The 24,859-nt window shown below is 47.0% G+C and overlaps 2 protein-coding genes, 1 non-coding gene and 1 pseudogene across 4 annotated transcripts in view; 2 read left to right on the top strand and 2 right to left on the bottom strand.

Moving 5' to 3' along the window:
• Nucleotides 1–24,859, top strand: part of IFT140 (intraflagellar transport 140) — a 284,193-nt gene that overhangs the window by 159,405 nt on the left and 99,929 nt on the right. The window lies entirely within an intron of this gene.
• Nucleotides 1–24,859, bottom strand: part of CRAMP1 (cramped chromatin regulator homolog 1) — a 65,445-nt gene that overhangs the window by 39,112 nt on the left and 1,474 nt on the right. For both annotated transcript variants that reach the window (XM_070413319.1, XM_070413318.1), the window contains exons 2-4: nt 23,643–23,986; nt 8,526–8,719; nt 2,385–2,538 (exon numbers count right to left, since the gene is read on the bottom strand). In XM_070413319.1, coding sequence (XP_070269420.1) covers nt 2,385–2,538; nt 8,526–8,719; nt 23,643–23,985 — 691 coding nt within the window. In that variant the 5' untranslated portion in view covers nt 23,986. The remainder of the gene's footprint in view (nt 1–2,384; nt 2,539–8,525; nt 8,720–23,642; nt 23,987–24,859) is intronic.
• Nucleotides 1,097–1,679, top strand: LOC139008297 (protein LSM12 pseudogene; annotated as a pseudogene).
• On the bottom strand, nt 9,946–10,052 carry LOC139009713 (U6 spliceosomal RNA). The gene has a single exon (XR_011471415.1). It is a non-coding gene; the product is annotated as a U6 spliceosomal RNA (small nuclear RNA).

Consider the following 24,859-nt stretch of genomic DNA (forward strand, 5'->3'; position numbering starts at 1 on the left):
AGGGAGAACAGCAATGACCTAGAAAAGGACCGAGTGGGACTAGGTGGGGAGGGCAGGTCTGAAAAGCTCTGAGGTAGACCCAGCGAAACCATGACAGGTGGGTGAGATGTCCATGAAGATTCAAAGGGAAATCTACTCAGAGAAAGTGTCAGCTAACTACTATGACTGCCTGGAGCTTGCGTCCCCCAAACAAATTTCTCCAGGGCAGGGTCACAGGCCAAATCCTGCCCGGGGCCTCTTTCTGTAAATAAACGTGTTGCTGGAACACAGTAACATGCATTCCTTTACATGGGATCTACAATGAGCTAAGACAGGAGAGTGAAGTCATTTTGATAAAGACTGTAAATCCCCAAAAGCCAAAAATATTTATCATCTGACCCTTTACCAAAAAAAGAGACGCTTGATCCAAGCTCTCCGGGTCTTTCTAAAGCTGGAGAAGGAAGTCCTGGTCCTGGCATCCTGATGGGTCCGCCCTGATTACTCCAGTTGGCCAACACACACTGACCAGGCCAGGAGAACACCAGAGGGCAGGGCAGGGAGGGGAACGAGAGGGAGAGAAGGCTGCCACGAAGGACTCACAGCACAGGTGCGAAGGGGGAGTCATCTGACTGCAGCTATCACAGTTTTTTGTTTCTGTTAATCCTGACCCAAGGATATTTTTTCCACTGATTTTTAGAGAGAGTGGAAGGGGGGGGGGGGGGGGGGGGAGAAAAACATCAATGTGAGAGAAACACATCAACTGGTTGCCTTCTGCATGCGTCCCAACAGGGGCCAGGGATCAACTTGCAACCCAGGTACATGCCCTTGACCAGGAATTGAACCCCGAGACCCTTCGTTGCGCAGGGCTACACTCTAACCACTGAACACACCAGCCAGGGCTCATATTCTGGATCAAAAGTATTATTTGAAGAGAAGCATCAGAAAGAAGTGAAGTCAATAAAAGCAAATGTCTGGAATGAATGGCCCTTGACCACAACTGTAGAAATGAAGAGTAAGATTAAAGAAAGTGAAACTGGCCTGGCCGGCATGGCAGTGCTCACTGGGCGCCCGGCTTTTGCCCGCTGCAGCTGCCACCAGCCACAGCTGCTCTCCCAAGATGGTGGCTCCTCCGGGCAAATACTTCGGCATTAGGGGCCAGGTGTCCTGCCAGACATGCCAGGAGCAGCGGCTTCAGGGCAGGGCAATACCCTTCGACTGCCAATCCAAAATGCTGGCTTTAAAATGTCCCTCTTCTAGTGGAAAGCCCAAGCATGTAGACATCTTGGTCATAAAGTTATAATATGCTTCAAAAGTGGAAATAATTAATGACCCAACAGAAACTCCTCCTCCCCTAGCATCACTCAATGTTAGTAAACTTGCCAGCAAAGCATGGACAGAGGAGGAAAACTGAGCCAGGCCTATGCAGTCAGCGCTGGTGTCTCTCTGGAGGGCCAGCAGCCCTTCCAGACCATTCACAAGACCATTAACGACTTTAAATGGCAAGAAAAAAACATCACAGTCATGGAAGAAGCTGTTATTACACCCTCATATCAAGTGGAAACCCGTAAAGCAAAGAGGAGAGTGCACTGAGCCATGTACACAAAATAGTTGGAAAACATGTTAGAGATGTGGAAAGCCAAAAGGTACTGCAGCGTTCACAAGCCCAGCAACCACAGGAGGAGGCTGCCCTGTCGTCCTGAGTCCACATACATGGAGGACTCTTCCAGCATCCAGCCCTGGAGGCGATGGTTGGTGGCTTCAGCGGAGGCAGGCCGAGGGAGGGAAGGGATCCTGTATTTCCTGTTGGCTCTTGTAACAAAGGGTCAACATCTCTAAGTCTCAGATTTGAACAAAGAAACCCAACAAAAAACAAGAGGATAATTTAAAAGTTGAATCATCACTTGACCAACAGACTGATCCACCATGTCCTCTTCATAGCCCTCTTCTGGAACATTCACCTTGTTAATTTTATTTTGAAAATTTCTTTCTGGCTCTACCCTTTAACCTCTGACTTTCATATCCTACTCTGTCCCCACCCTTCTATTTTTATAAGTGGCTATACTTGCCTGCTGAATGATTGAAAAAAACTTTTACATCTTCTCTTCCAAAATAAAGTAAGTTGACTGTGATACTTAAGACTAGAACAGCAGACAGACGTCTCACTTTAAATTTTCCCTTTTTGCCTGGCATCACTTGAATTAGTTTTTTTTTCTTAATGTTAAATATATATGAAAGTATATTTAAAAATAAATATTGATACATTAACATTATATTAATATAAATATTTTTTTAAAAAGTGGCTGGGCAAGAATGACACCAGAGTGTCCTGTGATGTTTCAAAAACTGCTCCTGACCAGATCCCAACCCTGCCCCCCGCTTTCCCAGACTGAGCCTGGAACGCTCACCGTTGTCAAAGTCGATGTACTTGGTGATCTTGTGCCACGTGCGGTAATAGAAGTGCCTCACTTGCTCCTTGTTCTTCACCATGCTGGCGGGCTTGCCCTTCTTCTTATACTTGAGAGCTATGTTGTTCTGGATTGCTTCAAAGTCTTTTCCATGCTGGAAAATAAGCCCATGGTAAGAGCACAGAGGTTAAAACAAGGCAGCCTTCTGTACGACGCAGACATTTCCAGAGAAAGGGGACCACTGTGACCAATCAAGTGTTCTTCACAGCTCTTATGTGTGCATCAACTTCAACCTTGCTTCCCTAGAATTCGGATTTTCATCAGAATAACGGCTAGAGCAGCAATGGAAACAGAGGGATAGAACTCTCAAAGCAATGAATATCAAAGAGGCAAGGTCCGTAGAGCAGGAAAAACATAAAGCTTATTACTCAAATGGCTCAATTTCTATAGTTCTTGGAGACCCTGAATGAGACAGCTCTGTGAAACGCTCATCAGAACAGAACATGACTGGGCTGTTCAGAGGGTTGTGCATCTGCATCTTAAAATACAAGACATTGACCATTCAGAAGCACCCTCAGCACTTTCATCACATAAAATATATTCTATATTTGAATAGGGATAACAAATTTGAACATTTAATAAGAGAATCACACAGACTATGCTCGGAATGTGGTACATCTATGAACTGTCCCATTCTTCAATACCTCCACGCAAAAGCCGAACACATCTTAGATTTTCAGAAAAGAATTTATGTTCTAGGGAACATAGTCACCATCTGTGTTGTTTCAGGTATTGTCATGGGAACCTATTGTTGATACTCTCATCAGAACCAAGCCAGTAAAAAGTACTGTGAAGGGCCTAGAGGTAATGGCACCCCAGCATCAGCAAACATCCTTAGCTTCTAAATCCCACTTTCCAAAGGGAACCAGGGCTCTTTGGAGGAATGGATGCTCCCAGATCTGGGGCAAGGAAAGTACCAGGTGAATCTGGAATATCTTGTGGTGCCAGAAGTGAGGACATGCTCAAAGTACAATAGGAATGTGTTGAAAGCACACAGAAGCCAACCTGAAGATGTTATAAATGGCCAAATCTAGAACAATTCGAGCAACAAAATCAACAATGATAATGTCAACCGTAAATGAAAAATAAAAGGGAAAACATAACAATGATAAGAATGGGTTATGACCTATAGAATAGTCTAAATATCCCTGAGTCCATACAAATATAAAAAGCCAAATAAATACATAATTGGAGAAGGGAGCACTTTTTCTTGCACTGGGTTTCCAATTAATAAATGTAGAAATAATGGAGTCAGAAGATCATCACGGGGCAAACATCACTGTAAAACAGTTATTTCAGGGAAGCTGCTGCAATGGTGGCTAAAATTAGTGGAAGAACAATGAGAAACAGGGTGTTGACTCAGCATCAACGTTAAAAATAACTTGGTGATGGAGAACCTAGGACAGTGGTTCTCAACCTTCCTAATGCCACGACCCTTTAATACAGTTCCTCATGTTGTGGTGACCCCCAATTTCATTGTTACAAATTGAACATAATGAAAGCATAGTGATTAATCACAAAAACAATATGTAATTATATATGTTTTCCGATGGTCTTAGGCGACCCCTGTGAAAGGGTCGTTCGACCCCCAAAGGGGTCGTGACCCACAGGTTGAGAACCGCTGACCTAGGAGATGCACATTCACACCACCAGGACTGAGGCAGACTGCACCCTGCACTCCGGATAGGATGCTCCAAGGGCAGCACCACACTCCTGCGGTGCTCTTAGCAAAAATGCAAAATGAAAATCAAATCAGTCCCCTTTACTAGAAGACTATAAATAAAACCTTATTTTATCCTTAAAAAGAAAATTGAATCATGAGGAGGCAAGCCTTAAGGAAGCCCACAAACTAACAGTCTAGGAGCCTTCCAAAGTGTCAGGGTCATGAAGAGTGGGGAAAAAGGAAACTGACGACCTGTTCCAGGACTTCGCAGTCACGACAACTAAATGCAATGCCGGATCCTGATCCAAAATGGGTGTCTGTGGGAAAACCAGCTCAACCTGAGTAAGGCCCTCAGGTCAGTAAAGGCATTGTACCCACATTGATTCTCCTCATCTGTAGGCCATGCTGCAGTTATGTGAACATTGGGGAAGCAGAGTAAAGGGCATGTGAAGTTCTTTGTACTTTTTTTGCAACTTTTTCCAAGTCTAAAATTGTTTCAAAGTGAAAAGTTAAGGGAGAACCAAGATGGCAGTGTAGGTAAATGCCGGTACTCACCACCTTCCACAACCACATCAAAATACAACTAAAAAACAGAACAACCATCATTCAGAACCTCCTGAAAGCTGGCTGAATGGAAGTCGTACAACTATAGAAGTAAAGAAGAAAGCACACGGAGATTGGTAGAAGGGAGGCATGAAATGGGCTGGTCTGACACCCACGTGTGGCATTTTTTTCAATCAGGAGGGACATATTGGCTGCAGAGGCCTCCCGTGAGGAACAAGGGGTCCTAGCCCCACACCAGACCCCCAGCCCAGCATTCCAGAGCTGGGAAGAGAAGTCCCCATAACTTCAGGCTGTAAAAACTAGCAGGGATTGTGGCTGAGTGTGGCAGAGGCTGCTGGAGACCCAGGCAGTAGTTCCTCTTAAAGGGCTGGCACACGAACTTACATGGACTTGCTCCCTCTGAGCTCCAGCACTGAGGCAATGGCTCGGGGAATGCAGGGACATATGGGGAGGAACTGTATTGTCTGGCGTCAGAGCAAGAACTTGGGGGTGGCTCTCTCCTAGACAGAGGCGCTTGCAGGGGCCATTGTTCCTATGCTGAGACCTTCCCCCATCGCAGAGCTAACTGACGGTCATACCTGAGTTTCCATCAGCCTGGCTCACAGTTTTATCTGCCCTGGTGATTCCCTGAGACCCTGTCCCATCCAATTTGCAGTCCCATCCAAGCTGTTTGCAGCGGCTTTTCCATATGAATGGCCTGTCCTGGCTCAGTCTTCAGATTTCCCTAAAATCTCTCAATCAAGCAGCAGCTGACGTCAGCATGCCCCATACCTATCAATAAGAGGCCCAAGACAGCTCGGCCTCTCCTGGGTGCTTCCAAGCATTTCTAGCATGACCATAGTGTTCTGCATTTAGATGAGGCTTTCAGCAGTTATAACCTGGTGACCAAGAAGCACAGGGTAGCCCTAGCCAGTTTGGCTCAGTGGATAGAGCGTCGGCCTGTGGACTGAAGGGTCCTGGGTCGATTCCGGTGAAGGGCACATGCCCGGGTTGCTGGCTCAATCCCCAGTAGGGTGTGTGCAGGAGGCAGCCAATCAATGATTCTCTCTCATCATTGATGTTTCTATCTCCCTCTCCCTCTCACTTCCTCTCTGAAGTAAATAAAAATATATTAAAAAAAGAAAAAAGAAGCACAGGGTACTGGCCTTATAAGTAAGAATTGTACCGCAGAAGCAAATACAGTCAGACAGACATAAGAAGGGAAAATGGAAAGCCGACAATAGGCTCTGTGAAGAACTGCCGTTGAAATGGAGTAAGAGGATGTCAAGGACGATGATGTGGGTCTAGGCATTCGCCCTGATTTGTTCTCTGTCATGGGGGCCATGACCATGACCCTGGCCACAGAGAGGAGTCTAGGATGGGCTCAGCCAATCTGGATCCTCCTCAGAACAGTCTTAACTGTAATAGGGGTGGGGGTGGATGTCTTGCCTCTGGGGAGTATCTGAAATGGAGAGAATAAGCACAGAAATGTCACCCCCAATGCAAGAAGAAGTCAGAGGACAGATGACATTGCCAGCTTGAGTCAGCCCCGCCTTGTCCCTCCCCGTCATGAAAGCCACTCAATCAATCCCCTTGTCTCCTGCTGCTGCGCTGAGCTAGGTCTCTGTCACTTGAAGCATAGCTAAGTCAGACTTGTGCGTATAAAAAAGGCAATGACAACCTGGACAAACACTACAGAAGTGACACTCACAAAGCAGAGGCCTTTACCTCCATACCTTATAGTTCAAGATGTTCATGGTCCTATATGCCCCAGCTAATCAGCATACATCAAGAACCCAACAGAGTCCTGAGTTTTGGTCAAACACACAATATGACACACATAAAGCCAGCAATCATATTCTCTCTCTGTTTCTCTCACCCCCATACACCAATACACATACAAACACTAACACAAACACTCTCACACTATTTGGCATACATAGTACCGATAGTGGAAAGCATTAAGTGATCAGAACAGCCAATTATTATTATTAATCAAGGGATTCAGGTAACCTCAAAGGAAACACCTACCCAGTAGAAAAAATAAAACAAGAAGGCTAGCCCAATGAAAAGAGAATGAACTAATCCACCTGAAAAAAATTAAGAGCAGATCATTGGGAATTCTTCCCCTCCTACTTTTAATTGACAACCATAGCTGATCACCCTGTAGAGCCCAAGAGGGAAGGACCACATTAAAGCAGTAACTGTCTCAACTTGGCATCAGCAATGGTTGCTATTCTAGGAACATTCCAGGAATCACAAGTCTTCTATGCCTAACAGAAAGCTTAAAGTAGGCAATTTAGGGACATAATCTATACAAAAACAACCTCGGCTTTACTCTAAAATTGTCAAAGGGGGAAAAAAAGAACACATTTGAATTTATTTGAATGACTCTGCACCGACTAGAACAAGTCTGTGTATATACTTCCTTCTCTTCCTGGGCAACTGAGTCAATGACACCAACACATGAGCCTCCTCCATCCGGACCGGCAAACTGCACCGTCGGCCCCAGGAATGTTCAGAAACTGGCACCAAGTTCTAGTTCTCCGCCTCCACTTAGGAGTCTCCTTTTCTGGTCTCTCTCTGAGCACTTCATGGTTTCAATTTCAAAGCCTCCTTCCTTTATAAAACTGTTTCACAGGTGTGGCCAGACTTTTCTATCACTCCAATTCCTTCACTATTAAAAGAATAAGGCTCGCCCTGGCAGGGTAGCTCAGTTGGTTGGAACATTGTCCTGATATGCCAAGGTTGTGGATTCACTACCCGGTCAGGGCACATACAAGAATCAACCAATGAATGCATAAACAAATGGAACAACAAATCATTCTCTCTCTCAAAATTAATAAGTATAAAAGAAAAAAAAAAGAATAAGGCTCACCGACTGAACCAACTTATTATAGCCCAAAGAGGTATCCTAAAATATGGTATGTGCACAAAGATACTCACTGTACTGTTTTTATAATAGAATCTGGAACAGCAACAACACAATGGTTAATTGGAGCAAGGTTTGGCCAGAAGGTTAACACCCAAATGTTGTAGGCCACTCACAGTATCTGTCATAACTGCTCAACTCTGCCACCGCAGTCAAAATTGGCCAGAGACAATATACAAATAAATAGGCAATGCTGTGTTCCAATAAAACTTTATTTACAAAAGCAGACAGAAAATAAGAAAGACCATAAATTTGCCTACACCTGAGAGTAGAATATTTATAGGCATGAGAAAAGTACTGAACAAAAAGAACTATGAAACATCGTATCAATGCATTTGACAATAAAAAAAAGCATGTTTACTTATAATTACAAAGATTTGAAAACAAAACAAAACATGAAAGTAAAATGGCTGGCAGGGAGATGGCCATTTCTTTGAGCTGTGGGACCAGGGAGCAGCCTTCTCTATCTTTAGGACTTTACAGTCTGTCCCAGGTCAGCTTTTAGGACTGAACTGGCCGCTATGACTGATGTGGCCAAGTGTCCCCTTGCCCTTCCCCCTCAGAGAACGCTCCTCCTGATTGGCCCACTCAGCTACAAGGGGAAGGCCGATAGAGAATGGTACCACTCTGCACTAAGGGTATGGCTGAGAGACAATGGGTAGAATCTGGGAAAAGAAGAGAAACATATAAAGAAACTTCCAAACACCTCTCTAGAACAGCTTTTAAAGTCACAATGAAGCGATAAAAGGCCATGGTCCGAGGGTGAGGCCTCAGCCCTGGCGACTCACACCTGTCAGTCACATTGGGGCTCCCCATTGGAACTGGGGACCTAGTAGATCGAGTAGCCATGTGGTAAAAAAGGCAAAGGGAAACTGAAAGAGAAATACAAGTGATAAGAAGCTAGGAGTTTGAATGGCCTTTTCTGGTCCCGTAACTCACTTACCTCGTACAGCCCCTCAAAGAAAGTGTTCTTGTCCTCGGTACTCCACGACTCCCACTGTCGCCGGACCTTTTTGCCTTCTTCCTTCTCACCACCAGAAGATCCTAAGTTCCGGGAGGAGGAGCGAGAGGCCCCTGCAGGGGCAGCAGGGGCAACCCCAGGCCCATTTCCGGATGATGATCCACCACCATCAGCTCCTTTGAGAGAAAGAACTATACAGTGATCTGTTCCAAAAAGCTGGAGAGGCTTGGGAAGGACCCATGGCCTGAGGATCCACTTGATGTCCCACTCGACGTTCCTCAATCACAGGCTATAGTGGGACAGCACCTGGGACCTACTGTGTGCCTAATGGGGCTGTTCAGTAATGACATCATCCTGACCTGACCTGTGACTCTTTCATATGTTTTTAGTGAAAAAAAGGAAGAAAGAACATTTAGGTAGAATCATTTAAAGAGCATAATGATATGTCCATGATGGAGGTATACAGTTCTTTCCCCTCTGTGAACTGAAATCAAACATATTTCATAGTGTCTTTTTCAAATGAGGGTTTGGCTAAAATCTTTTTTAAAAAACAAACAAAAACAAATTGAAGTTTCAAACTCAAGAAAATATTTAAATGGATGTGAAAAACACCGCTTTCTTTTAGATATAATCAGTACTTTAAGAAAATTTGATCATGTGACCTCTAAATATCTATCAAGTCTTTACAGCTTTTGGCTTGGAGGAGGCCTAGGTGCAAATTTCTTTGGTGGTCCAGAATCTGGGTTCATCTGACACCAGCCGCCATGTACAACCCCCAACAAAATCAAAGTCATATACCTTAGGGGCACCAGTGGAGAAGTCGGTGCCACATCTGCCCTGGCTCCCAAGATCAGTCCCCTGGGACTGTCTCCAAAAACAATTGTGATAACATCACCAAAGCAACAGATGATTGGAAGGGTCTGAGGATTACAGTGAAATTGATCATTCAGAACAGACAGACCCAGTATCTTTTGCCTCTGCCCTGATTATCAAAGCCCTCAGAGAACCGTCAAGAGACAGAAGAAAAAAAAAAACCAAACATTAAGCACAATGAAAATGTCACTTCTGATGAGGTTGTCAACGCTGCCCGAAAGATGCAGCACTGGTCTTTAGCTAGAAAACTCTCTGGGACCATTAAAGAGATCTTCGGGACTGCCCAGTGTTGATGGCCACCACCCTCATGACATCATAGATGATATCAACAGGTGCAGTGGAATGCCCAGCTAGTTAAGAACTAAAAAAAAAAAATATTTCAATTAAAGATAATTTGACCACCAAATGAAGTCTTAAAACTCGTTTCTTCTCAATTACCACCAGCAAAATCTGGTGTTGAGAGGGTGACTACAAATTCATAAACGCTTTTTTTTTTGGATTTTTATGACAGAAACAAAATATATCTAAAAAAAATAAGGAACGCTTCACGAATTTGCGTGTCATCCTTGCGCAGGGGCCATGCTAATCTTCTCTGTATCGTTCCAATTTTAGTATATGTGCTGCCGAAGCAAGCACTTCACAAACGCTTTTAAAGCATCAGTTACTAATCTCAAGATGAGACCTTAAGAACCATGCTGAAGGGGAAAGTGCCATCAAGTACAACACAGGGCTTCCATGCTGAGCAGTAAACCCAGAACTCTGTACTCTAGGACAATGGAGGCAATAAACGAGAGTTAAAGGTCACAGATAAAAAAATTTTATGGCCTAACCAAATGTTCCCACCCTTCTAGTTCCTTCCTCTCAGAGGGAGGAGGACTTCCCAGAGTATCCCTGTGATAACCAGCACTTTCTTTCTATAGAACTGCAGGACTACCAAATGGGAGAAACCTTCAAACTCTGAACGAGAGTAAAAGTAAAACCATAAAAATGAAAGTGTTTTAAAAAAGCAGAAGCCAAACAAATGCAGATTATTGTCAAGATGTTTTTTTAAATGAGATAATCAAGAGCTTTTCCATTGAGATTCACTTCTTGGTCAATCGGTGGGCCGTCCCTGGGCAGCTACGTGCAGACTGGGGCCATGTTTCTCTCACTCCCTAGACAGGGGTCTACCCCAAAGGATGAATGAAAGGCAAGCAGGTTCACACACACACATACAAAAAATCATCAGAAATAAAAGTAATGAAAAATTTAAAGCCTGTTGATGCAAGCTTTCAAAGTCTATCCTTGGAAAAAACACAAGACATTGGTGCAGGGGCTGCCTGGGGAACAGTGGGAAGCAGAGTCACTCTGCACTGTCACACTTTTAAATACGTGCACCATAAATGGGATGTCAAAATAGGGAATGCCCAAAAGCAGTCAATCCCATCAGACAGCTTTCAGAAAGAGGAATGTATTTTCATACACGCTGAGAGAATTACTTGTTTGAGTCTTTTGTATGGAAAGGTGTGCCAGTTTGGCGATGGATGGGCTGACTTGCTAGGCAGGGATTTTCAACCTTTTCCATCTCATGACACACATAAACTAATTCCTAAAATTCTGCGGTACACCAAAAAATATATCTTTGTGCTAATCTGACAAAAAAAATAGGTATAATTTTGATTCATTCATACAGCACAGCTATTGTGTTGGCTGTTGTCACTAACTAAATAGGAATTGCATGTTTTGTTTTCTTTTTTGTTAATCCTCACTGGAGGATATTTTTCCCATTGATTTTTAAGGAGAATGGAAGGGAGGGGGAGACAGAGAGAGAAACATGGATATGAGAGAGACACATTGATTGGTTGCCTCTCACGAGTCCCAACCAGGCCTGGGGATTGAGCCTGCAATCAAGGTACGTGACCTTGACCACAGTCAAACCCATGACCCTTACACCCAAGGGCCAATGCTCATGCTCTAACCACTGAGCAACCAGCTAGGGCAGGTATTGCATGTTTTAAAAATTCTTGCCTGACTGGTTTGGCTCAGTGGATAGAACGTCGGCCTGCAGACTGAAAGGTCCCAGGTTCGATTCCAGTCAAGGGCATGTACCTTGGTTGCAGGCACATCCCCAGTGGGGGGTGTGCAGGAGGCAGCTGATCAATGTTTCTCTCTCATCGATGTTTCTAACTCTCTGTCCCTCTCCCTTTCTGCAAAAAATCAATAAAATATATTAAAAAAAAAAAAAGAATTCTTGCGGCACACCAGTTGAAAATCGCTGTCCTATGGTAACATTGACTATACACCAGAAATCGCTGGTTTATCACAGCTATCGTGTCCAATTTGACAAGCCAGTAACCACACGAGTATATTTAGATTTAAAGATTAAAATTAAATAAAACAAAAACTTAGTCCCTCAGTCACACTAGCCACATGTCTCTAGTCATCAATGTCCACATGTTGCTAGTGGCTACTGCACTGGACAGCACAGAACATTTCTACCATCCCAGAAAGTGCCAGTCAGTGCTAGATTTGAATGCTTGACATTCAGTCCTAAATACACTGTTGTAAAACAAAAGATAATCAAGTTAAGCATGCTATACCCCAGCCTGCTTTCCAGCTGCCCCTTCCCATCCCACATGCACCTGGAACAGAAAGGTAACCCACATAATCTCTGTGCTACAGAGAAGGCTAAGGAAGCACTGGATACACAATTGGACTTTGTCCATTCCTCATCACAGCAAACCTGAATCGTGGACTAAATAAAGGACCTGGGAGCGGGTTCAAGTTAGGATGGTGAGCTTGAGAGCCCCACAGAGCAAGCTGCCTGCTCTTATAGCAGATATTTTAGTTTCACATGAGTCTGTTCAATTCCCTGTGTTACGTCTGAGCCTTTAGCACAGTGGTGTTGGCTTGTGCACTCTGGGGAGGGCCAGTATCCGCACTGGAGCCAGAACACTGGGTAGGTGTTGCCCCTACACACCCAGGCCTGGGGAGGACGGCAGGGGTTTGGGAGGCTTCTCAAAGGGCAAGGTGAGGACAGGCAAGACTTACAAACACGGGAGGTAGAATAGTGGTCGCCAAAGGCTGGGAGAAATGGAACGTGACTGCCTATGGGTTCCTTTTTCAAGTGATCAAATGTTCTGGAATTATATAGTGGTGATTATTGCATAAGGTTGTGAATATAGTGAAGGCTTTAACCTTTATACTTAAAAAAAATGGACCAGGCACTTCACATGATGCTTTGAACAGTTATGGCAACTTCTGAGCACATTTCCAGGGATAATTAGTTTCATCCCATTTCTAGTAGGTCTGAGATGCTTTTGCTGGGAACTGAAGACCACGTCACAGATGCCATTTAAAAAACCACTCTTAGCCCGGCCGGCGTGGCTCAGTGGTTGAGCGTCAACCTATGAACCAGGAAGTCACGGCTCAATTCCAGTCAGGGCACATGCCCAGGATGTGGGCTCAATCCCCAGTGGGAGGCATGCAGGAGGCAGCCACTCAATGACTTTTCCTCATCATTGATGTTTCTACCTCTCTCCCTTCTTCTCTGAAATCAATAAAATGTATTTAAAAAAACAACAACACAAAACACTCTTAAATGTAAGTTCTGGTTGACTTGAAGCCCGCAATTCCTCATTTAGTCATTTCAGAAAGGGCTGCCTATCCACCTCAGCACCACCCACAACAAAGACTCGAGTCATTTTTCACTTCTAATTGAACACTCACTAAACTCTTTCCGAAACAACAGCAACTTGCTAACCAGCCCTACAGTCATAGCTCTGGTTTACCTTTGCCGCCCACAATGACATTCGATGTACTTGAAAGTAACAGACGTGCATTTAAAAAATTCTCTAATGCAGCCATCTTGCTAGCGTCATTGAGATTTCACCAGATCCCAGCACTGGTGACCCAAGACAAGGAGGATGGACGGTGAAGGAAAACGGACTGGAAGCATTTCAGAGCTGGAAGGGACCTCAGGGGTGGAGTGCAGGATAAACCAAAACCATGGCTGTGAAAGAAGATACAACAGTCAAAGCAGCTCTGCCAAGATACACGAGGCAGCAAACAGGCTGCAGAGCAGCCAGCCACTCTTGCTGGGCAGAGATGTTCAGCCCTTCCTCCTGATAGTTCCAAACGACACATCCTCAGCAGGCCAATGTGAATGTTCAAAAAAGAAAGCACATCACCCCCACGTAACACTTTTCAACACTTGGTATCCGTCACTCTAGACCAGGGGTGGGCAAACTTTTTGACTTGAGGGCCACAATGGGTTCTTAAACTGGACCGGAGGGCCGGAACAAAAGCATGGATGGAGTGTTTGTGTGAACTAATATAAATTCAAAGTAAATATCATTACATAAAAGGGTACGGTCTTTTTTTTTTTTAGTTTTATTCATTTCAAACGGGCCGGATCCGGGCCGCGGGCCGTAGTTTGCCCACGGCTGCTCTAGACCTTATAATGTCAAAGTAAAGGAGCATCACCAAGCTTCCAGGTAGAAAGAGCAGCGTGGCATCTGGGCCATTCCCAACATTTCAGATGAGAGACATGCGTCATCGCTCCACCTCAGGCTCAGTCCAGGACTCCAGCTCAAGCATGAAAAACAGAAGCAGGATAAGAGATGCTGGTATAACATGACAGTGCTGACCAGGAAAGGCTACCATCAGGGCAGAAAAATTCAGATGAAAATGGTGATGACTGAAGGGGAAGAGAGGGAAGCAAGCGAGGAGGATAGAGGTAGAGAGGCAAGAAGTGGAAAGAGAAGACAATCTGAACAAGACAGGGTGGGCGTGGGGATAGGAGTGAGTGCAAGGAGCCCAGCAAAAAGTAGAGGGCCAAAGCTAAGCCTCCCCCTGCGGCTCTGTGTCTGAGGCTACAAAGAGTAATAGCAAGAGTCTACATGATGAGCAGCATCTAAGAAGTCTGAAGGGAAGTGAGGTACAAGAATAGGATTCCCCAACAGTGAGCTCTTTGAAAGCAAGAACAGTATCTTACTTTCCCATGCCCAAGGTTGGCACGAGGCCTCACACAGAGCAAGTGCTCAATGAGAGCTCAGAAACCAACAGAGCAGGGCCCTCCGCTGTGCCCCTTGCCCGGCCTAGTCCCTAGTGCCTCCAAAACAGAACCCGCACTTCCCTCTCAACCCACTTCAGTGCCACAATCCTCCAGCTGCCTGGGTGCTACCCGGCTTCTCTTTCGCATTTCCACTGCCATTTTCCCAGGCCAGCTCCGAGCCACCACCAAGTAACACAATCTTAACTGCCTCTTCTCTGGCCTCCCAAACCACCAACCCCAGCTACAACCCACCTTCCAGAGCTTGCATTTGAGCGAGGCAGCCATGTGGCCTTGGTCTGCCTCTCCCGGCTGCCTGCCTGTCCACCACACCCTCAGACAAGCTAGACCCGTGGTCGGCAAACTGCGGCTCGCGAGCCACATGCGGCTCTTTGGCCCCTTCAGTGTGGCTCTTCCTAAGCCTTAGGAGTACCCTAATTAAGTTAATAACAATGTACCTACCTATATAGTTTAAGTTTAAAAAATTTGGCTCTCAAAAGAAATTTCAATCGTTGTACTGTTGATATTTGGCTCTGCTGACTAGTGAGTTTGCTGACCACTGAGCTAGACTATGTGCCTCCCCCATCATACACCTCTGCGTTGGCCTGGAAGGCCATCACCCATGCTCCTTCTTACTGCCTGAAGAGGAGAAATTCAGCCCCATCTCTCGCTGAAGAAGCTGAGCCACACGTGGAGCTGCTTATTTCCCCGAGGACTGGAGCCAAGGGAACATGGATTTGTACAGCACCGGTAAAGCACGTTCAAACACTGCTCCTTTTTGTCCTTACAGTATACTAGAGGCTCCATGCACAAAATTTGTGCACCGGTGGGGTCCCTCGGCCTGGCCTGTGGAGATTGGGCTGAAACCAGCTCTCCGACATCCCCTGAGGGGTCCCGGATTGTGAGAGGGCACAGGCCAGGCTGAGGGACCCCACCAGTGCACAATTGGGGCTGGGGAGGAACTGCGGGAGAGCTCCAGGGTATGTCAGGTCTGTCTTGCCCAGTCCCAATTGTGGCCAACCAGCCAGGGAGGGACCGCAGGAGGTTGGCCGGCTGGGAGGGACCACAGGAGGACTCCAGGGTGTATGCAGCCCGTCTCACCCAGTCCCGAATGGCCAGACCCCAGCAGCAGGCTAACCTACCGGTCAGAGCATCTGCCCCCTGGTGGTCAGTATGCATCATAGCAATGGGTCGAATGGTCGAACAAACAGTCAGACACTTAGCATATTAGGCTTTTATTATATAGGAATAGAGGCCGGGTGCATGAATTCGTGCACCAGTGGGGTCCCTCAGCCTGGTCTGCGCCCTCTTGCAATCTAGGACACCTCAGGAGAATGTCGGACTGTCTGTTTCGGCCCAATCCCCGCAGGCCAGGCAGAGGGAACCCACCAGTGCACGGAGGGCCTCCTATCTCCCTCTCTCTCTCTCTCTCTCTCTCTCTATATATATATATATATAAAAATAAATAAATGCCTAAATGACCATTACCACCAGATGACCAGAAGACCTGCCGGTAGCTATGATGCACATTGACTACCAGGGGACAGATGCTCAATGCAAGAGCTGCCCCCTGGTGGTCAGTGCGCTCCCACAGCCAACCTGCAGTGGCTGGCCAACCTCCTATGGTCCCTCCCCGGGGCTGGCCAGCCCTGATTGGCCCAATCACCAACCAAGCCGAGGGACCCCACCCATGCACAAATTTGTGCACCGGGCCTCTAGTATGCATACAAGATCTTTGGTTAATCTCTCCCCACCCTCCCCCCTGAGATTCATCAGTCTGTTCCATGTTTCCATGCCTGTGCATTAAATGTCTGTCCCCTGGTGGTCAGTGCGCATCATAGCTACTGGTGGAACGGTCGCTTAGGCATATATATATATAGTTATACTTATTATTCACATTTCAGAAATGGGGAAACTGAGACTCTAAAGCCCAAAAGCTCCGAAGTCACCAGGCAGCAGGAAGCAAGTCTCTTGTTCCAAACCTGGGCATTTTCCTCTGGGCCCACACAATAGTGTGGTGGCTGCTGCCAGGGTCACTATTGCTTCAGTATTTTTATTACGTACAGAGCTGTGGGAATCAGAGGGTTTTAGGGTGGAGGGAAGTTGACCTCCACATCCAAGCCTCAATCTATGATAGATAAGAAAGCCAAGAGGTGCAATAACTTGCCAAAAGCAAGTAAGTGGCAGGAGACAGGACTGTGGAGGATGTTTACCTCTAAAAACAAAACTGTGTGTCTTAATTTAGGTAAGACACAAGATGTAATGACAATCTGTCATATTATACAATGACTCATTGTCTTGAGCTTTCCTCTGCCGTTTGGCGAACTTCCTTCCAAGAGTTAGGAACATTAAAATCTCAAGCGACAGACCCACCGAACGCAAGGTATTCGATAATGCCCTGAGCCATTCTCAGCTAGAAAGATGATTCAAGTTCAGCTAATAAAAGTGTGTCTCCAGGCATGCCTGCCTTCCACTGTGGCACAGGAATGCTTCCTCATCATCTTCCTCCATCATCTTCCTCCATGGTATGACAGGACAACTGCTCCGTCCCCACACATATCAACCTCAGGTCACAAAACACCGTGGTTTTGAGGCAGGAGGCAAAAATGCCAAGATCTCCCACAGATGCCTCTCAAAACATGTGCCATTAGTGTCAGAGGCTGGAATGGCCAGGTTTGCATAGAGAACGCACATGTGACTGAGGGACACTCTCTCTACCAAGGTTACACAAAGAAAATGCGCCAGCCAATCCCCAGTAAGAGTGTCACCTCAACAGATGAATTCCAAGCTGCCCCGTCTGCCTTCAGAAAGCTGCCCCCATGCAGGTGTTCGAGAACCCCTAACAACCACTCGCCATGCAGTCTCTGAGAGCCTGTGCAGATGTTCCAGCCAGGCGGTCAGAGCCCCTGTCCAGGGTCCCTGGCCTCTGTGACATCCTCTTCTGTGATCTGAAGATGACCTGGAGCCTGGTGGTCCCAGGACATGTCCCAGTCACCTCTGCATCCCCAGTGTCTCCACATCATCTCGCCATCCTCGGCACTCCACAAGGCTCAGCATCCTCAACACTATGACCAGCGCTGGCCTCTCTCGAAGACTCTCCTCCTCCTCCCACAAATGTTTCAGAAAAACACAACTGAAACCCCACTTTTTGTTACTGTTGTTAATCCTCACCCAAGGACATTTTTCCCATCGATTTTTAGAGTGGAAGGGAGGGAGGTAGCGGGGGAGGGAGTGAAACATTGATGTGAGAGAGACACATTGATTGGAGGCCTCCTGCATGCACCCTGACCAGGGCTGCGGTTGGAACCTGCAACCTAGGTACACGCCCTTAACTGGGACGCAAACCCTCAAAACCTCCCATGTGCTGGCTCTAACCACTGAGAAACACAGGCTAGGTGAAACCCCAGTTTTTATTAAAACATATGCCCTCTTCTTCAAATAATGTGAAGATTTCTAATGGTCTTATGTAGGTAACTCTTGATAGCCCACCCAAACTACAAACACCAGGGAATGTCTTTTTTTGGGATTTCTCACACTGTTCTTCAGTGCTAAGAATACTGCAGTTACTTGATGTGGTAAAATGCTTCTATGCAGCACCACCATCTATATATGACAAAGCGATTTTTACATTTGTGACTCTACTATCTGAAATCATTCCTAGTATCTTTATAATATCATGGAATCTAAAAGACACACCTGCAGTCAGAGAAAGACAAGTATCACATGATCTCACTCACATATGGAATCTGAGTAACAAAATAAACTGATGAATGGAGTGGATCCAGAGACATGGAAGCGCGGAAGAGAGTGTGGAATCTCAGAGGGATGGTGGGGGAGGGTGGGTGGGTAGGTGGTAATCAATCAAGGATCTTGTATGCATATATGCATGGCCCATGGACACAGATGAGGCCATAAATATATGGAGCGGTGAGGCCCTGGGGCGGGGGGTGGAGGGCGGGCTGGAGGGGATCGATGGGGGTAAAAAGGGGACATATGTAATACTTTCAACAATAAAGAATTATTTAAAAATTAATTAATTAATTAAATTTAAAAGTTTTAAAATAAAAAAGACACACCTGTACCACATGAAATAAAAATCCTCAAGTATATTTGGTTGGCAAAAGGTAATTCGAAAAACAGTCAGACACCACAGAAATGACATTAGTTTTGACATTAAAAGTCAATGAGCGCCCTGGCCAGTTCGGATCAGTGGTTAGAGCATCCACCTACAGACCGAAGGGTGGAGAGTTTGATTCCTAGTCAAGAGCATGTACCTCGGTTGCAGGTTCCCCAATCCCAGTAGGGGCACATGCGGGAGGCGACCAATCAATGTTTCTCTCTCTCCCCTTTTCCCTCCCTTCCCATTTCTCTAGAAATCAGTGGGGGGGCGGGGGGGGAATATCTCTCCTTGGATGAGGATTTAAAAAAAATTAATGAGGTATTAGTTTTTATGTCAAAAGTCAAAAGAAAATTTAGCTCAGCCTTCAAACCAATATTCAAACGTTACCTCATCTACTCACGTATACTATCTATCCATATCTTTCACATGAAGCAAATGCAACCTGTACTACCCTGAACTTAGTAATTTACTAAGAACCTCTGGTTTACGAATATCTTCCTCTGTCCTGAACAGCTCCATCTTTAAAGTGGCCTGGACCAGACAGAGGTCTCCTGACCTACTGTGCACAGGGAGTCTATGTCACACCACAGGGCCATGTGTTGGGGTTATTTATTGTCTTCCACTGTATGCAGCCATCATAGGGGATGGTGCCACGGTGTGCTAGAAAGAGTCAGGAGAATGTCTTCTCTTCCTCCTCCTCTTCTCCCAACAAAGTCTGACACCTTTCAGCAAAACTTGACATTCCTGCTTAGGTGGCCATGGTGGCTCCATGCAGTCGCCATTGCACATGACTTTATTAAACCTCATCTACTGACTCGAACCAGGAAGACCAAAGTGCTCTTGTGACCACCTGACGTGTCTTCCTCCGCACAGAGTATGGAGGGCAGGAACTTCGAACTCCACCCAGCTGCCTGGGGCCTGGCCCCAGTGCTTTGATAAGGGGACAGTGACAGTGATGACAGTGCAGACAAGAGGTGGAGCTGCACAGGCACAACAGGCAGTTCCACACCTGGAGGGAGGAGTATGCACTCTGACCACTCCCTGCCCAGTGCTCTCCCACAGTCAAGGCTGAGCAGAGCCCACCAGATATAGGACTACCTTGATTTCAGGCAATCGACCTTTCACAACACTCTCCTGAGAACACAAACAGGACAAAACCATTCTGCACAGTGAGTGTGAAGGTGAACACACCTTCAAGCCACTATCTCACCAGACCCATTTTGAAAGTAAGGAACCTAAGGTTCGGGCATGTTGAGCAGCATTTCCTTTGGCGCACAGCTGGACCAGCCATGCAGCTGGACTCACCTGCGGGGAGAAGGTGAGTCTCCTGACTGCTGGTTCAAACTTCTTTCTCATATGGTTTGTCTCTCAAGGTTGACCAAATGAGAGTGAGATATTTCATAAGACATTTTTTTTTTGTTAATTCTCACTGAAGAATATTTTTCCATTGATTTTTAGAGAGAGTAAAAGGGGAGAGAGATGGAGAGAAACATCGATGTGAGAGAAGCACATCGAATCGCTGCCTCCGCATGTGCCCCAACCAAGGCTAGGGATCAAGCCTGCAACCGAGGTACGTGCCAGGACCAGAATCAAACCTGGGACTCTTCAGTCCGAGGGCTGATGCTCTATCCACTAAGCCAAACTGGCTAGGGTAAGACATCTTTTAAAGACACCTAGAAGCTGCAGGCAGCTCACAGATTATGCAAAATATAAGTAAATTCTGTACAGTGACTTAATGATTCCTAAGCACAAGCACAGTAAAGTCAGCTAACATGGCCCAATTGTGGAGACGGTAGGTCTTGTGACTAGCTCCCCTGACAAGTGGAACCAAAGTTGGGTAGATAGGGGAGGGGGACGCGGATGAGAGGGCACACACACACAGTGAAAACAGAGGGCTCTATCCCACCTCAGGCACCCCCTCAGCCCAACTGTCTGACAGGGCAGTAGCTTGGGGGAATTCCCGGGACCTATACCAACTATCACCGCAGAGGGCCTCCCTGTCCCCGTCCGCCTGCTCAGACTCAGCCTAAAGCCCCAGATCCCAAAGCCAGGCACCTTTCCCACAGAGAAGCACTGGGAGCTCAGTAAGCGCGGCCTTGCAGGGCCTTGTTGCGAGGCCTGGCTGTGGTGTTTGCTGTGCCGAGGCGGGCACTGGGATCGTCCCCTTTATAGACAAAGAAATTGAGGTGTACTAGTTCATTCAGAGTTGAACTGCCAAACAGGGAAGGGTATCGGGGCCTCTGTCTCCTGGCCCATGTTCTCACCGATCTGTGAATTCTGGTTTTCAGTCTCAAACGCATTCTCGGGTCACTCTGGGCAGCATGGTAGGGCTGCAGGAACATTTGTTTTGGCATCAAGCAGAGCCACTGGTTTCTCATCTGCAGCTTACCTTCTGTTTAGGTTAAGCACGTTATTTAAACAACAAACTTCCGTTTCTGCACCTACTTAAAAGTAAAGTAACTGAGATGCAAGATGCCTGGTACATAAGACCCTAAGTCTTAGCCACTTTCTCTTTATCAATTCAAAAAGAATTCAAAACTATACTAGAAAAATTTATTTTTCATTGAAGTTGACAAGAGTTTTTATAAAGAAAACATAGTTGTGTGGACAGAAGCAAAACAAGGAGGACTTCCCTTTCACCCGTGTTCTCCGATCTCACTGCAAAGTTCTCAAGGACTGAAACGGCAAGAGCAGTAAGTAATCAACCAAAGGGACCTCCAGTGACTAGACTGTGATTATTTCTTAAGCGTAACAGGAATTATATTTTTCTGAAGAGAAATACAAGAAAAATGCCAGTACAGGAAGTTCTCACTTAGCATCGTTGAAACATTTTGTGACTTTAAGTGAAATTTTACCATAGTCTTATTGCTATAAACAAGAGTTAGGCTCCTGGGGCATCTCACCACCATTTTAACAAGGACAGAATTCAAGGACCTTCTACACTGTTCATTTCCTTAATGATCCATGCTCACCACCCCAAGTGGAGATTTCCATATTCCGTAAGACAAATGCTACTCTAAGAATGGTTTTCAAAGGTTAGCAGCATGTTGTCACATGACCTTCTTTTCTGGCTGCTAATGGAGGCCCAGGGAGCAGAGCTTGCCCCGAGGCATAAGGAGGGGATGTCCTGCGGCCTGGGTGTGGAGAAGGGAAGTGGGTCCAAAGGATCCTGGTAGCCCCAGCTCAGGCACAGTCAAAGGGGCTAAAGGCCAGATGCTGGCTGAGTTCTGTGAAGAAAAGGAGATACACTTCCTACTCCTCTCCTAAAAGACACCATTATATATGGCTTAGCTTTATGATTTATTTAAAGAAACATTTGCTTGCTATCGTAGGAAAATACGTAAGTTGCAAGCAGCACAAATTCTAACAAATTCCCATTTTACTAATGAAAAGTCGATTGCTGCTCCAAGCCACACATTGGGGACAGGAACTAAAAACAGAAGCACCAAGGAACTTGATTCAAGGCTAATCCAGGAAACCTTTTTGCAAGTCACACCCAACTATGCAAGTGATAGCAAACTTCCCCTAATTACCCGACTGCGAGAAATATAACCAACCACTCAAGTTTTAGCATCTCACATAAAGGTAGTTATCTACAGGCGACCGGGCTTTCACACCAGCACCTCATCTCATCTTCGCAGCCAGACTTTGAGAGAATGGAGCCCTCGCTGCCGTTCCTCATTTCACAGGTGAGGACACCTCTCTGATGGAAAAGCAGATTCAAGAGATCAAGTGAGCAGACCAAGGTCAGAGGGCCAGGGTGACAGGCAGCGAGCTCTGACTGGACTCCAGATTCAGGGAGACTGAAGCCACAAACTCTTGAAGGCACGCATGGAGCTTAACTTAGACACACCTGTAACTAGGAATGAAAAACTATTTTTTACAAAACAAACGAAGTTAGTAGAACAACTTAATATTTTCCTAACCAATCAACAACTATCACATCCAAAATAAATTTATGAGGCAAGTTTTAGTTTCTGAAATGTACTAGACTACCTTATACCTACGTCTTTAAGAAAGAATACTTACATCAAAATTCTTTACCAAAAAATGAGTAAGGCCATGATTTCAGTTGAGAATGAGATAGAAAAAGCAAGTTTAACGACACACATTTGGGTTCTCTGTTAGCTTCCAAAATACTTCCTTTTTAAAACTATCAGGACCAGCTAATAAATTTGAAGGACCATTTACCAAGGAGCTAAGTGCAAGTTTTTTCCATGCAAAACTCACTGGAAATTTACATTATATTTGCTATCTACAAAAGTGCTACAAATCTGGCCTGAAACAAAAGGGATGTTAAGAGCAATTCACTTGTACAATCGAGGAAAAGCAGAAGGCTGAAACAGTAAAGGGTAAAAAAGAAAATCATGGAGAACCAGCACATCAGAAACAAAACTGTGGACACATGGTTTTCTTATTTTAGTCGGTACCCTAAGTAAAGCTGAAATCTTCTCAATCGCCTCAGAATGCCTTGACAGACACTGAAGGCTGTTGTTCTTTTAAATCAGGCCACAAATGTTTTCACTACCTCCTACCCCAGGGGGGATCCTTTCCATGGCACCAAAACTCAAAGCACGTAAAAGTCATCGTCTTGATGCCCTTAATAACTTTTGAGCCTCGAATACTTGAAGTAGAGGATCAAGTGCCCAAGTCAGATCCTGGAATATTTTTGGCTTCTTATCAACCTCTCCCCAAATAAGTTTCAAAAGCCCTTTCCTTTGTTGTGTTTCCACCATCTGACAATTGGCAAAGATGCTGCAGGATTTTCTCTCTCCATTTCTAAACTACTGTCTGCTACACGAAATAGCCTCCATCGTCAATGATCCTTAGAGGGGGGGGAAACAAAACAACCTTCAAGAATCTATTGTACCTGCCCAAAGACAGGACACTTCCTGCCTTTAGCATGGCTGAGGCACAGGGAGAAACAGCCCCTTGGGAGGAGAAAGGGGGCACCTCTCCTCCAGAGTGCAACCCCAACTGCGAGACAAATGCAGGCGCGGGCTCAGGGGCTGCATGCAGCGCAGGCACGAAGGTGAGCGCGGCGCGCACCGAGAAGGGGCCGGGGTCCCCGTACCTTTTCCGCGCGGCCCCGAGCCGCCGGTGCTGCTGCTGCTCCCCCCGGCGCCCGACGAGTCCTTCCTGAGCCGCTTGCTCTGCGGCCTCACGCTGGACCGGAGGAAGTGGTGCTGGTCCTGGGGGCAGGCGGGCGGCGGGGACGGAGCCTGCGGGCCGCTCGCGGGGGCCGGGGGGCCGCCGCCCCGGGGGGTCTTGCCGTCCCTCTTTGTGCCACCGCTGTCCTCGGCCGAGTCCCCGCCGCCGGCGCCCTCTCCCTCCAACGCCTCCTCCTCGGCAGCCCTCTTGCCCAGCCTCTTGAGTCCTTCCTCCCCGCCGCCGCCGTCTCCCAACTTCACTGTCATCCTGCGGGAGAGGAGAGGGGCCCCGGTGAGGCGCCGCCGCGAAGTTTAGCCGCCCGCCTCCCTCTCAACATGGCCGCCGTTGTTTGTTCCAGGTCCTCGCCCGGCCCGCCCGCCGCCGCCCGGCCGAGTCGGCCACCCCGGACCCCGGGTCCCGGACCCCGAGCCCCGGCCCCGACCCCGTGGCCTAGGACCCCGGGGCGCCAGGGGCATCGGGCGGCCGCTCGGTGGCCGCGCCCAGACGGCCCTGCCCGCGCGGCGCCCCAGCCCGTCGGGGTCGAAAAGGGATCCGGGGTCCCGCGTCCGGGATTCGAGGTTCGGGTTCCCGGGTACCAGCGTCGCGGCCCGGAACCACTTACCCAACGAGGCCGCGGCTCATGGCCGGCGAGGCGAGAAGCCTGCGCGTCGGCCTCGCTCCCCGGGCTGCCTGGGCCGGCTGGGCCTCGGTGCCCGCCTCCCCACCCCCACACCCGACCCCTCCCGACCCCCCAAACGCGCGTGGCACCTGGCCCCGCGCACCTGCCCCCCACGCCAGCCCCCAAAGTTGGCCCTGGAGCGGGAGCGAGGGGCCGGGATCCACCCCGGCAGGGGAGAGGTGCGGGCTCGCCAGTGTGCACAGGGAACTCCATAGTGGCCCGGCGGCTGTCCGCCTGCTTATTTTTAAACAGACATAAAGAATAATAAGCTCAGGGTTTCTGGGAATCATGCTTCCCAGGGTGGGAGATGTGTGCTGCTGCGGGGATTTAGGAATTTAAAATGGTTTTTTTTTGCAACAAAGAAGCCTGTTGCATGGAACACGTTGGAGCCACCCATGAAAGGGATGGCACGGTATGTCCAGGTCCAAATGCAAGAATGGGTAGAAGACAATGGTGTTAAA

The sequence above is a fragment of the Myotis yumanensis genome, unplaced genomic scaffold (genome assembly GCF_028538775.1).
Source record: "Myotis yumanensis isolate MYYU_CA2020_CCGP unplaced genomic scaffold, mMyoYum1.0.hap1 SCAF_4, whole genome shotgun sequence".
Lineage (NCBI taxonomy): Eukaryota > Metazoa > Chordata > Mammalia > Chiroptera > Vespertilionidae > Myotis > Myotis yumanensis.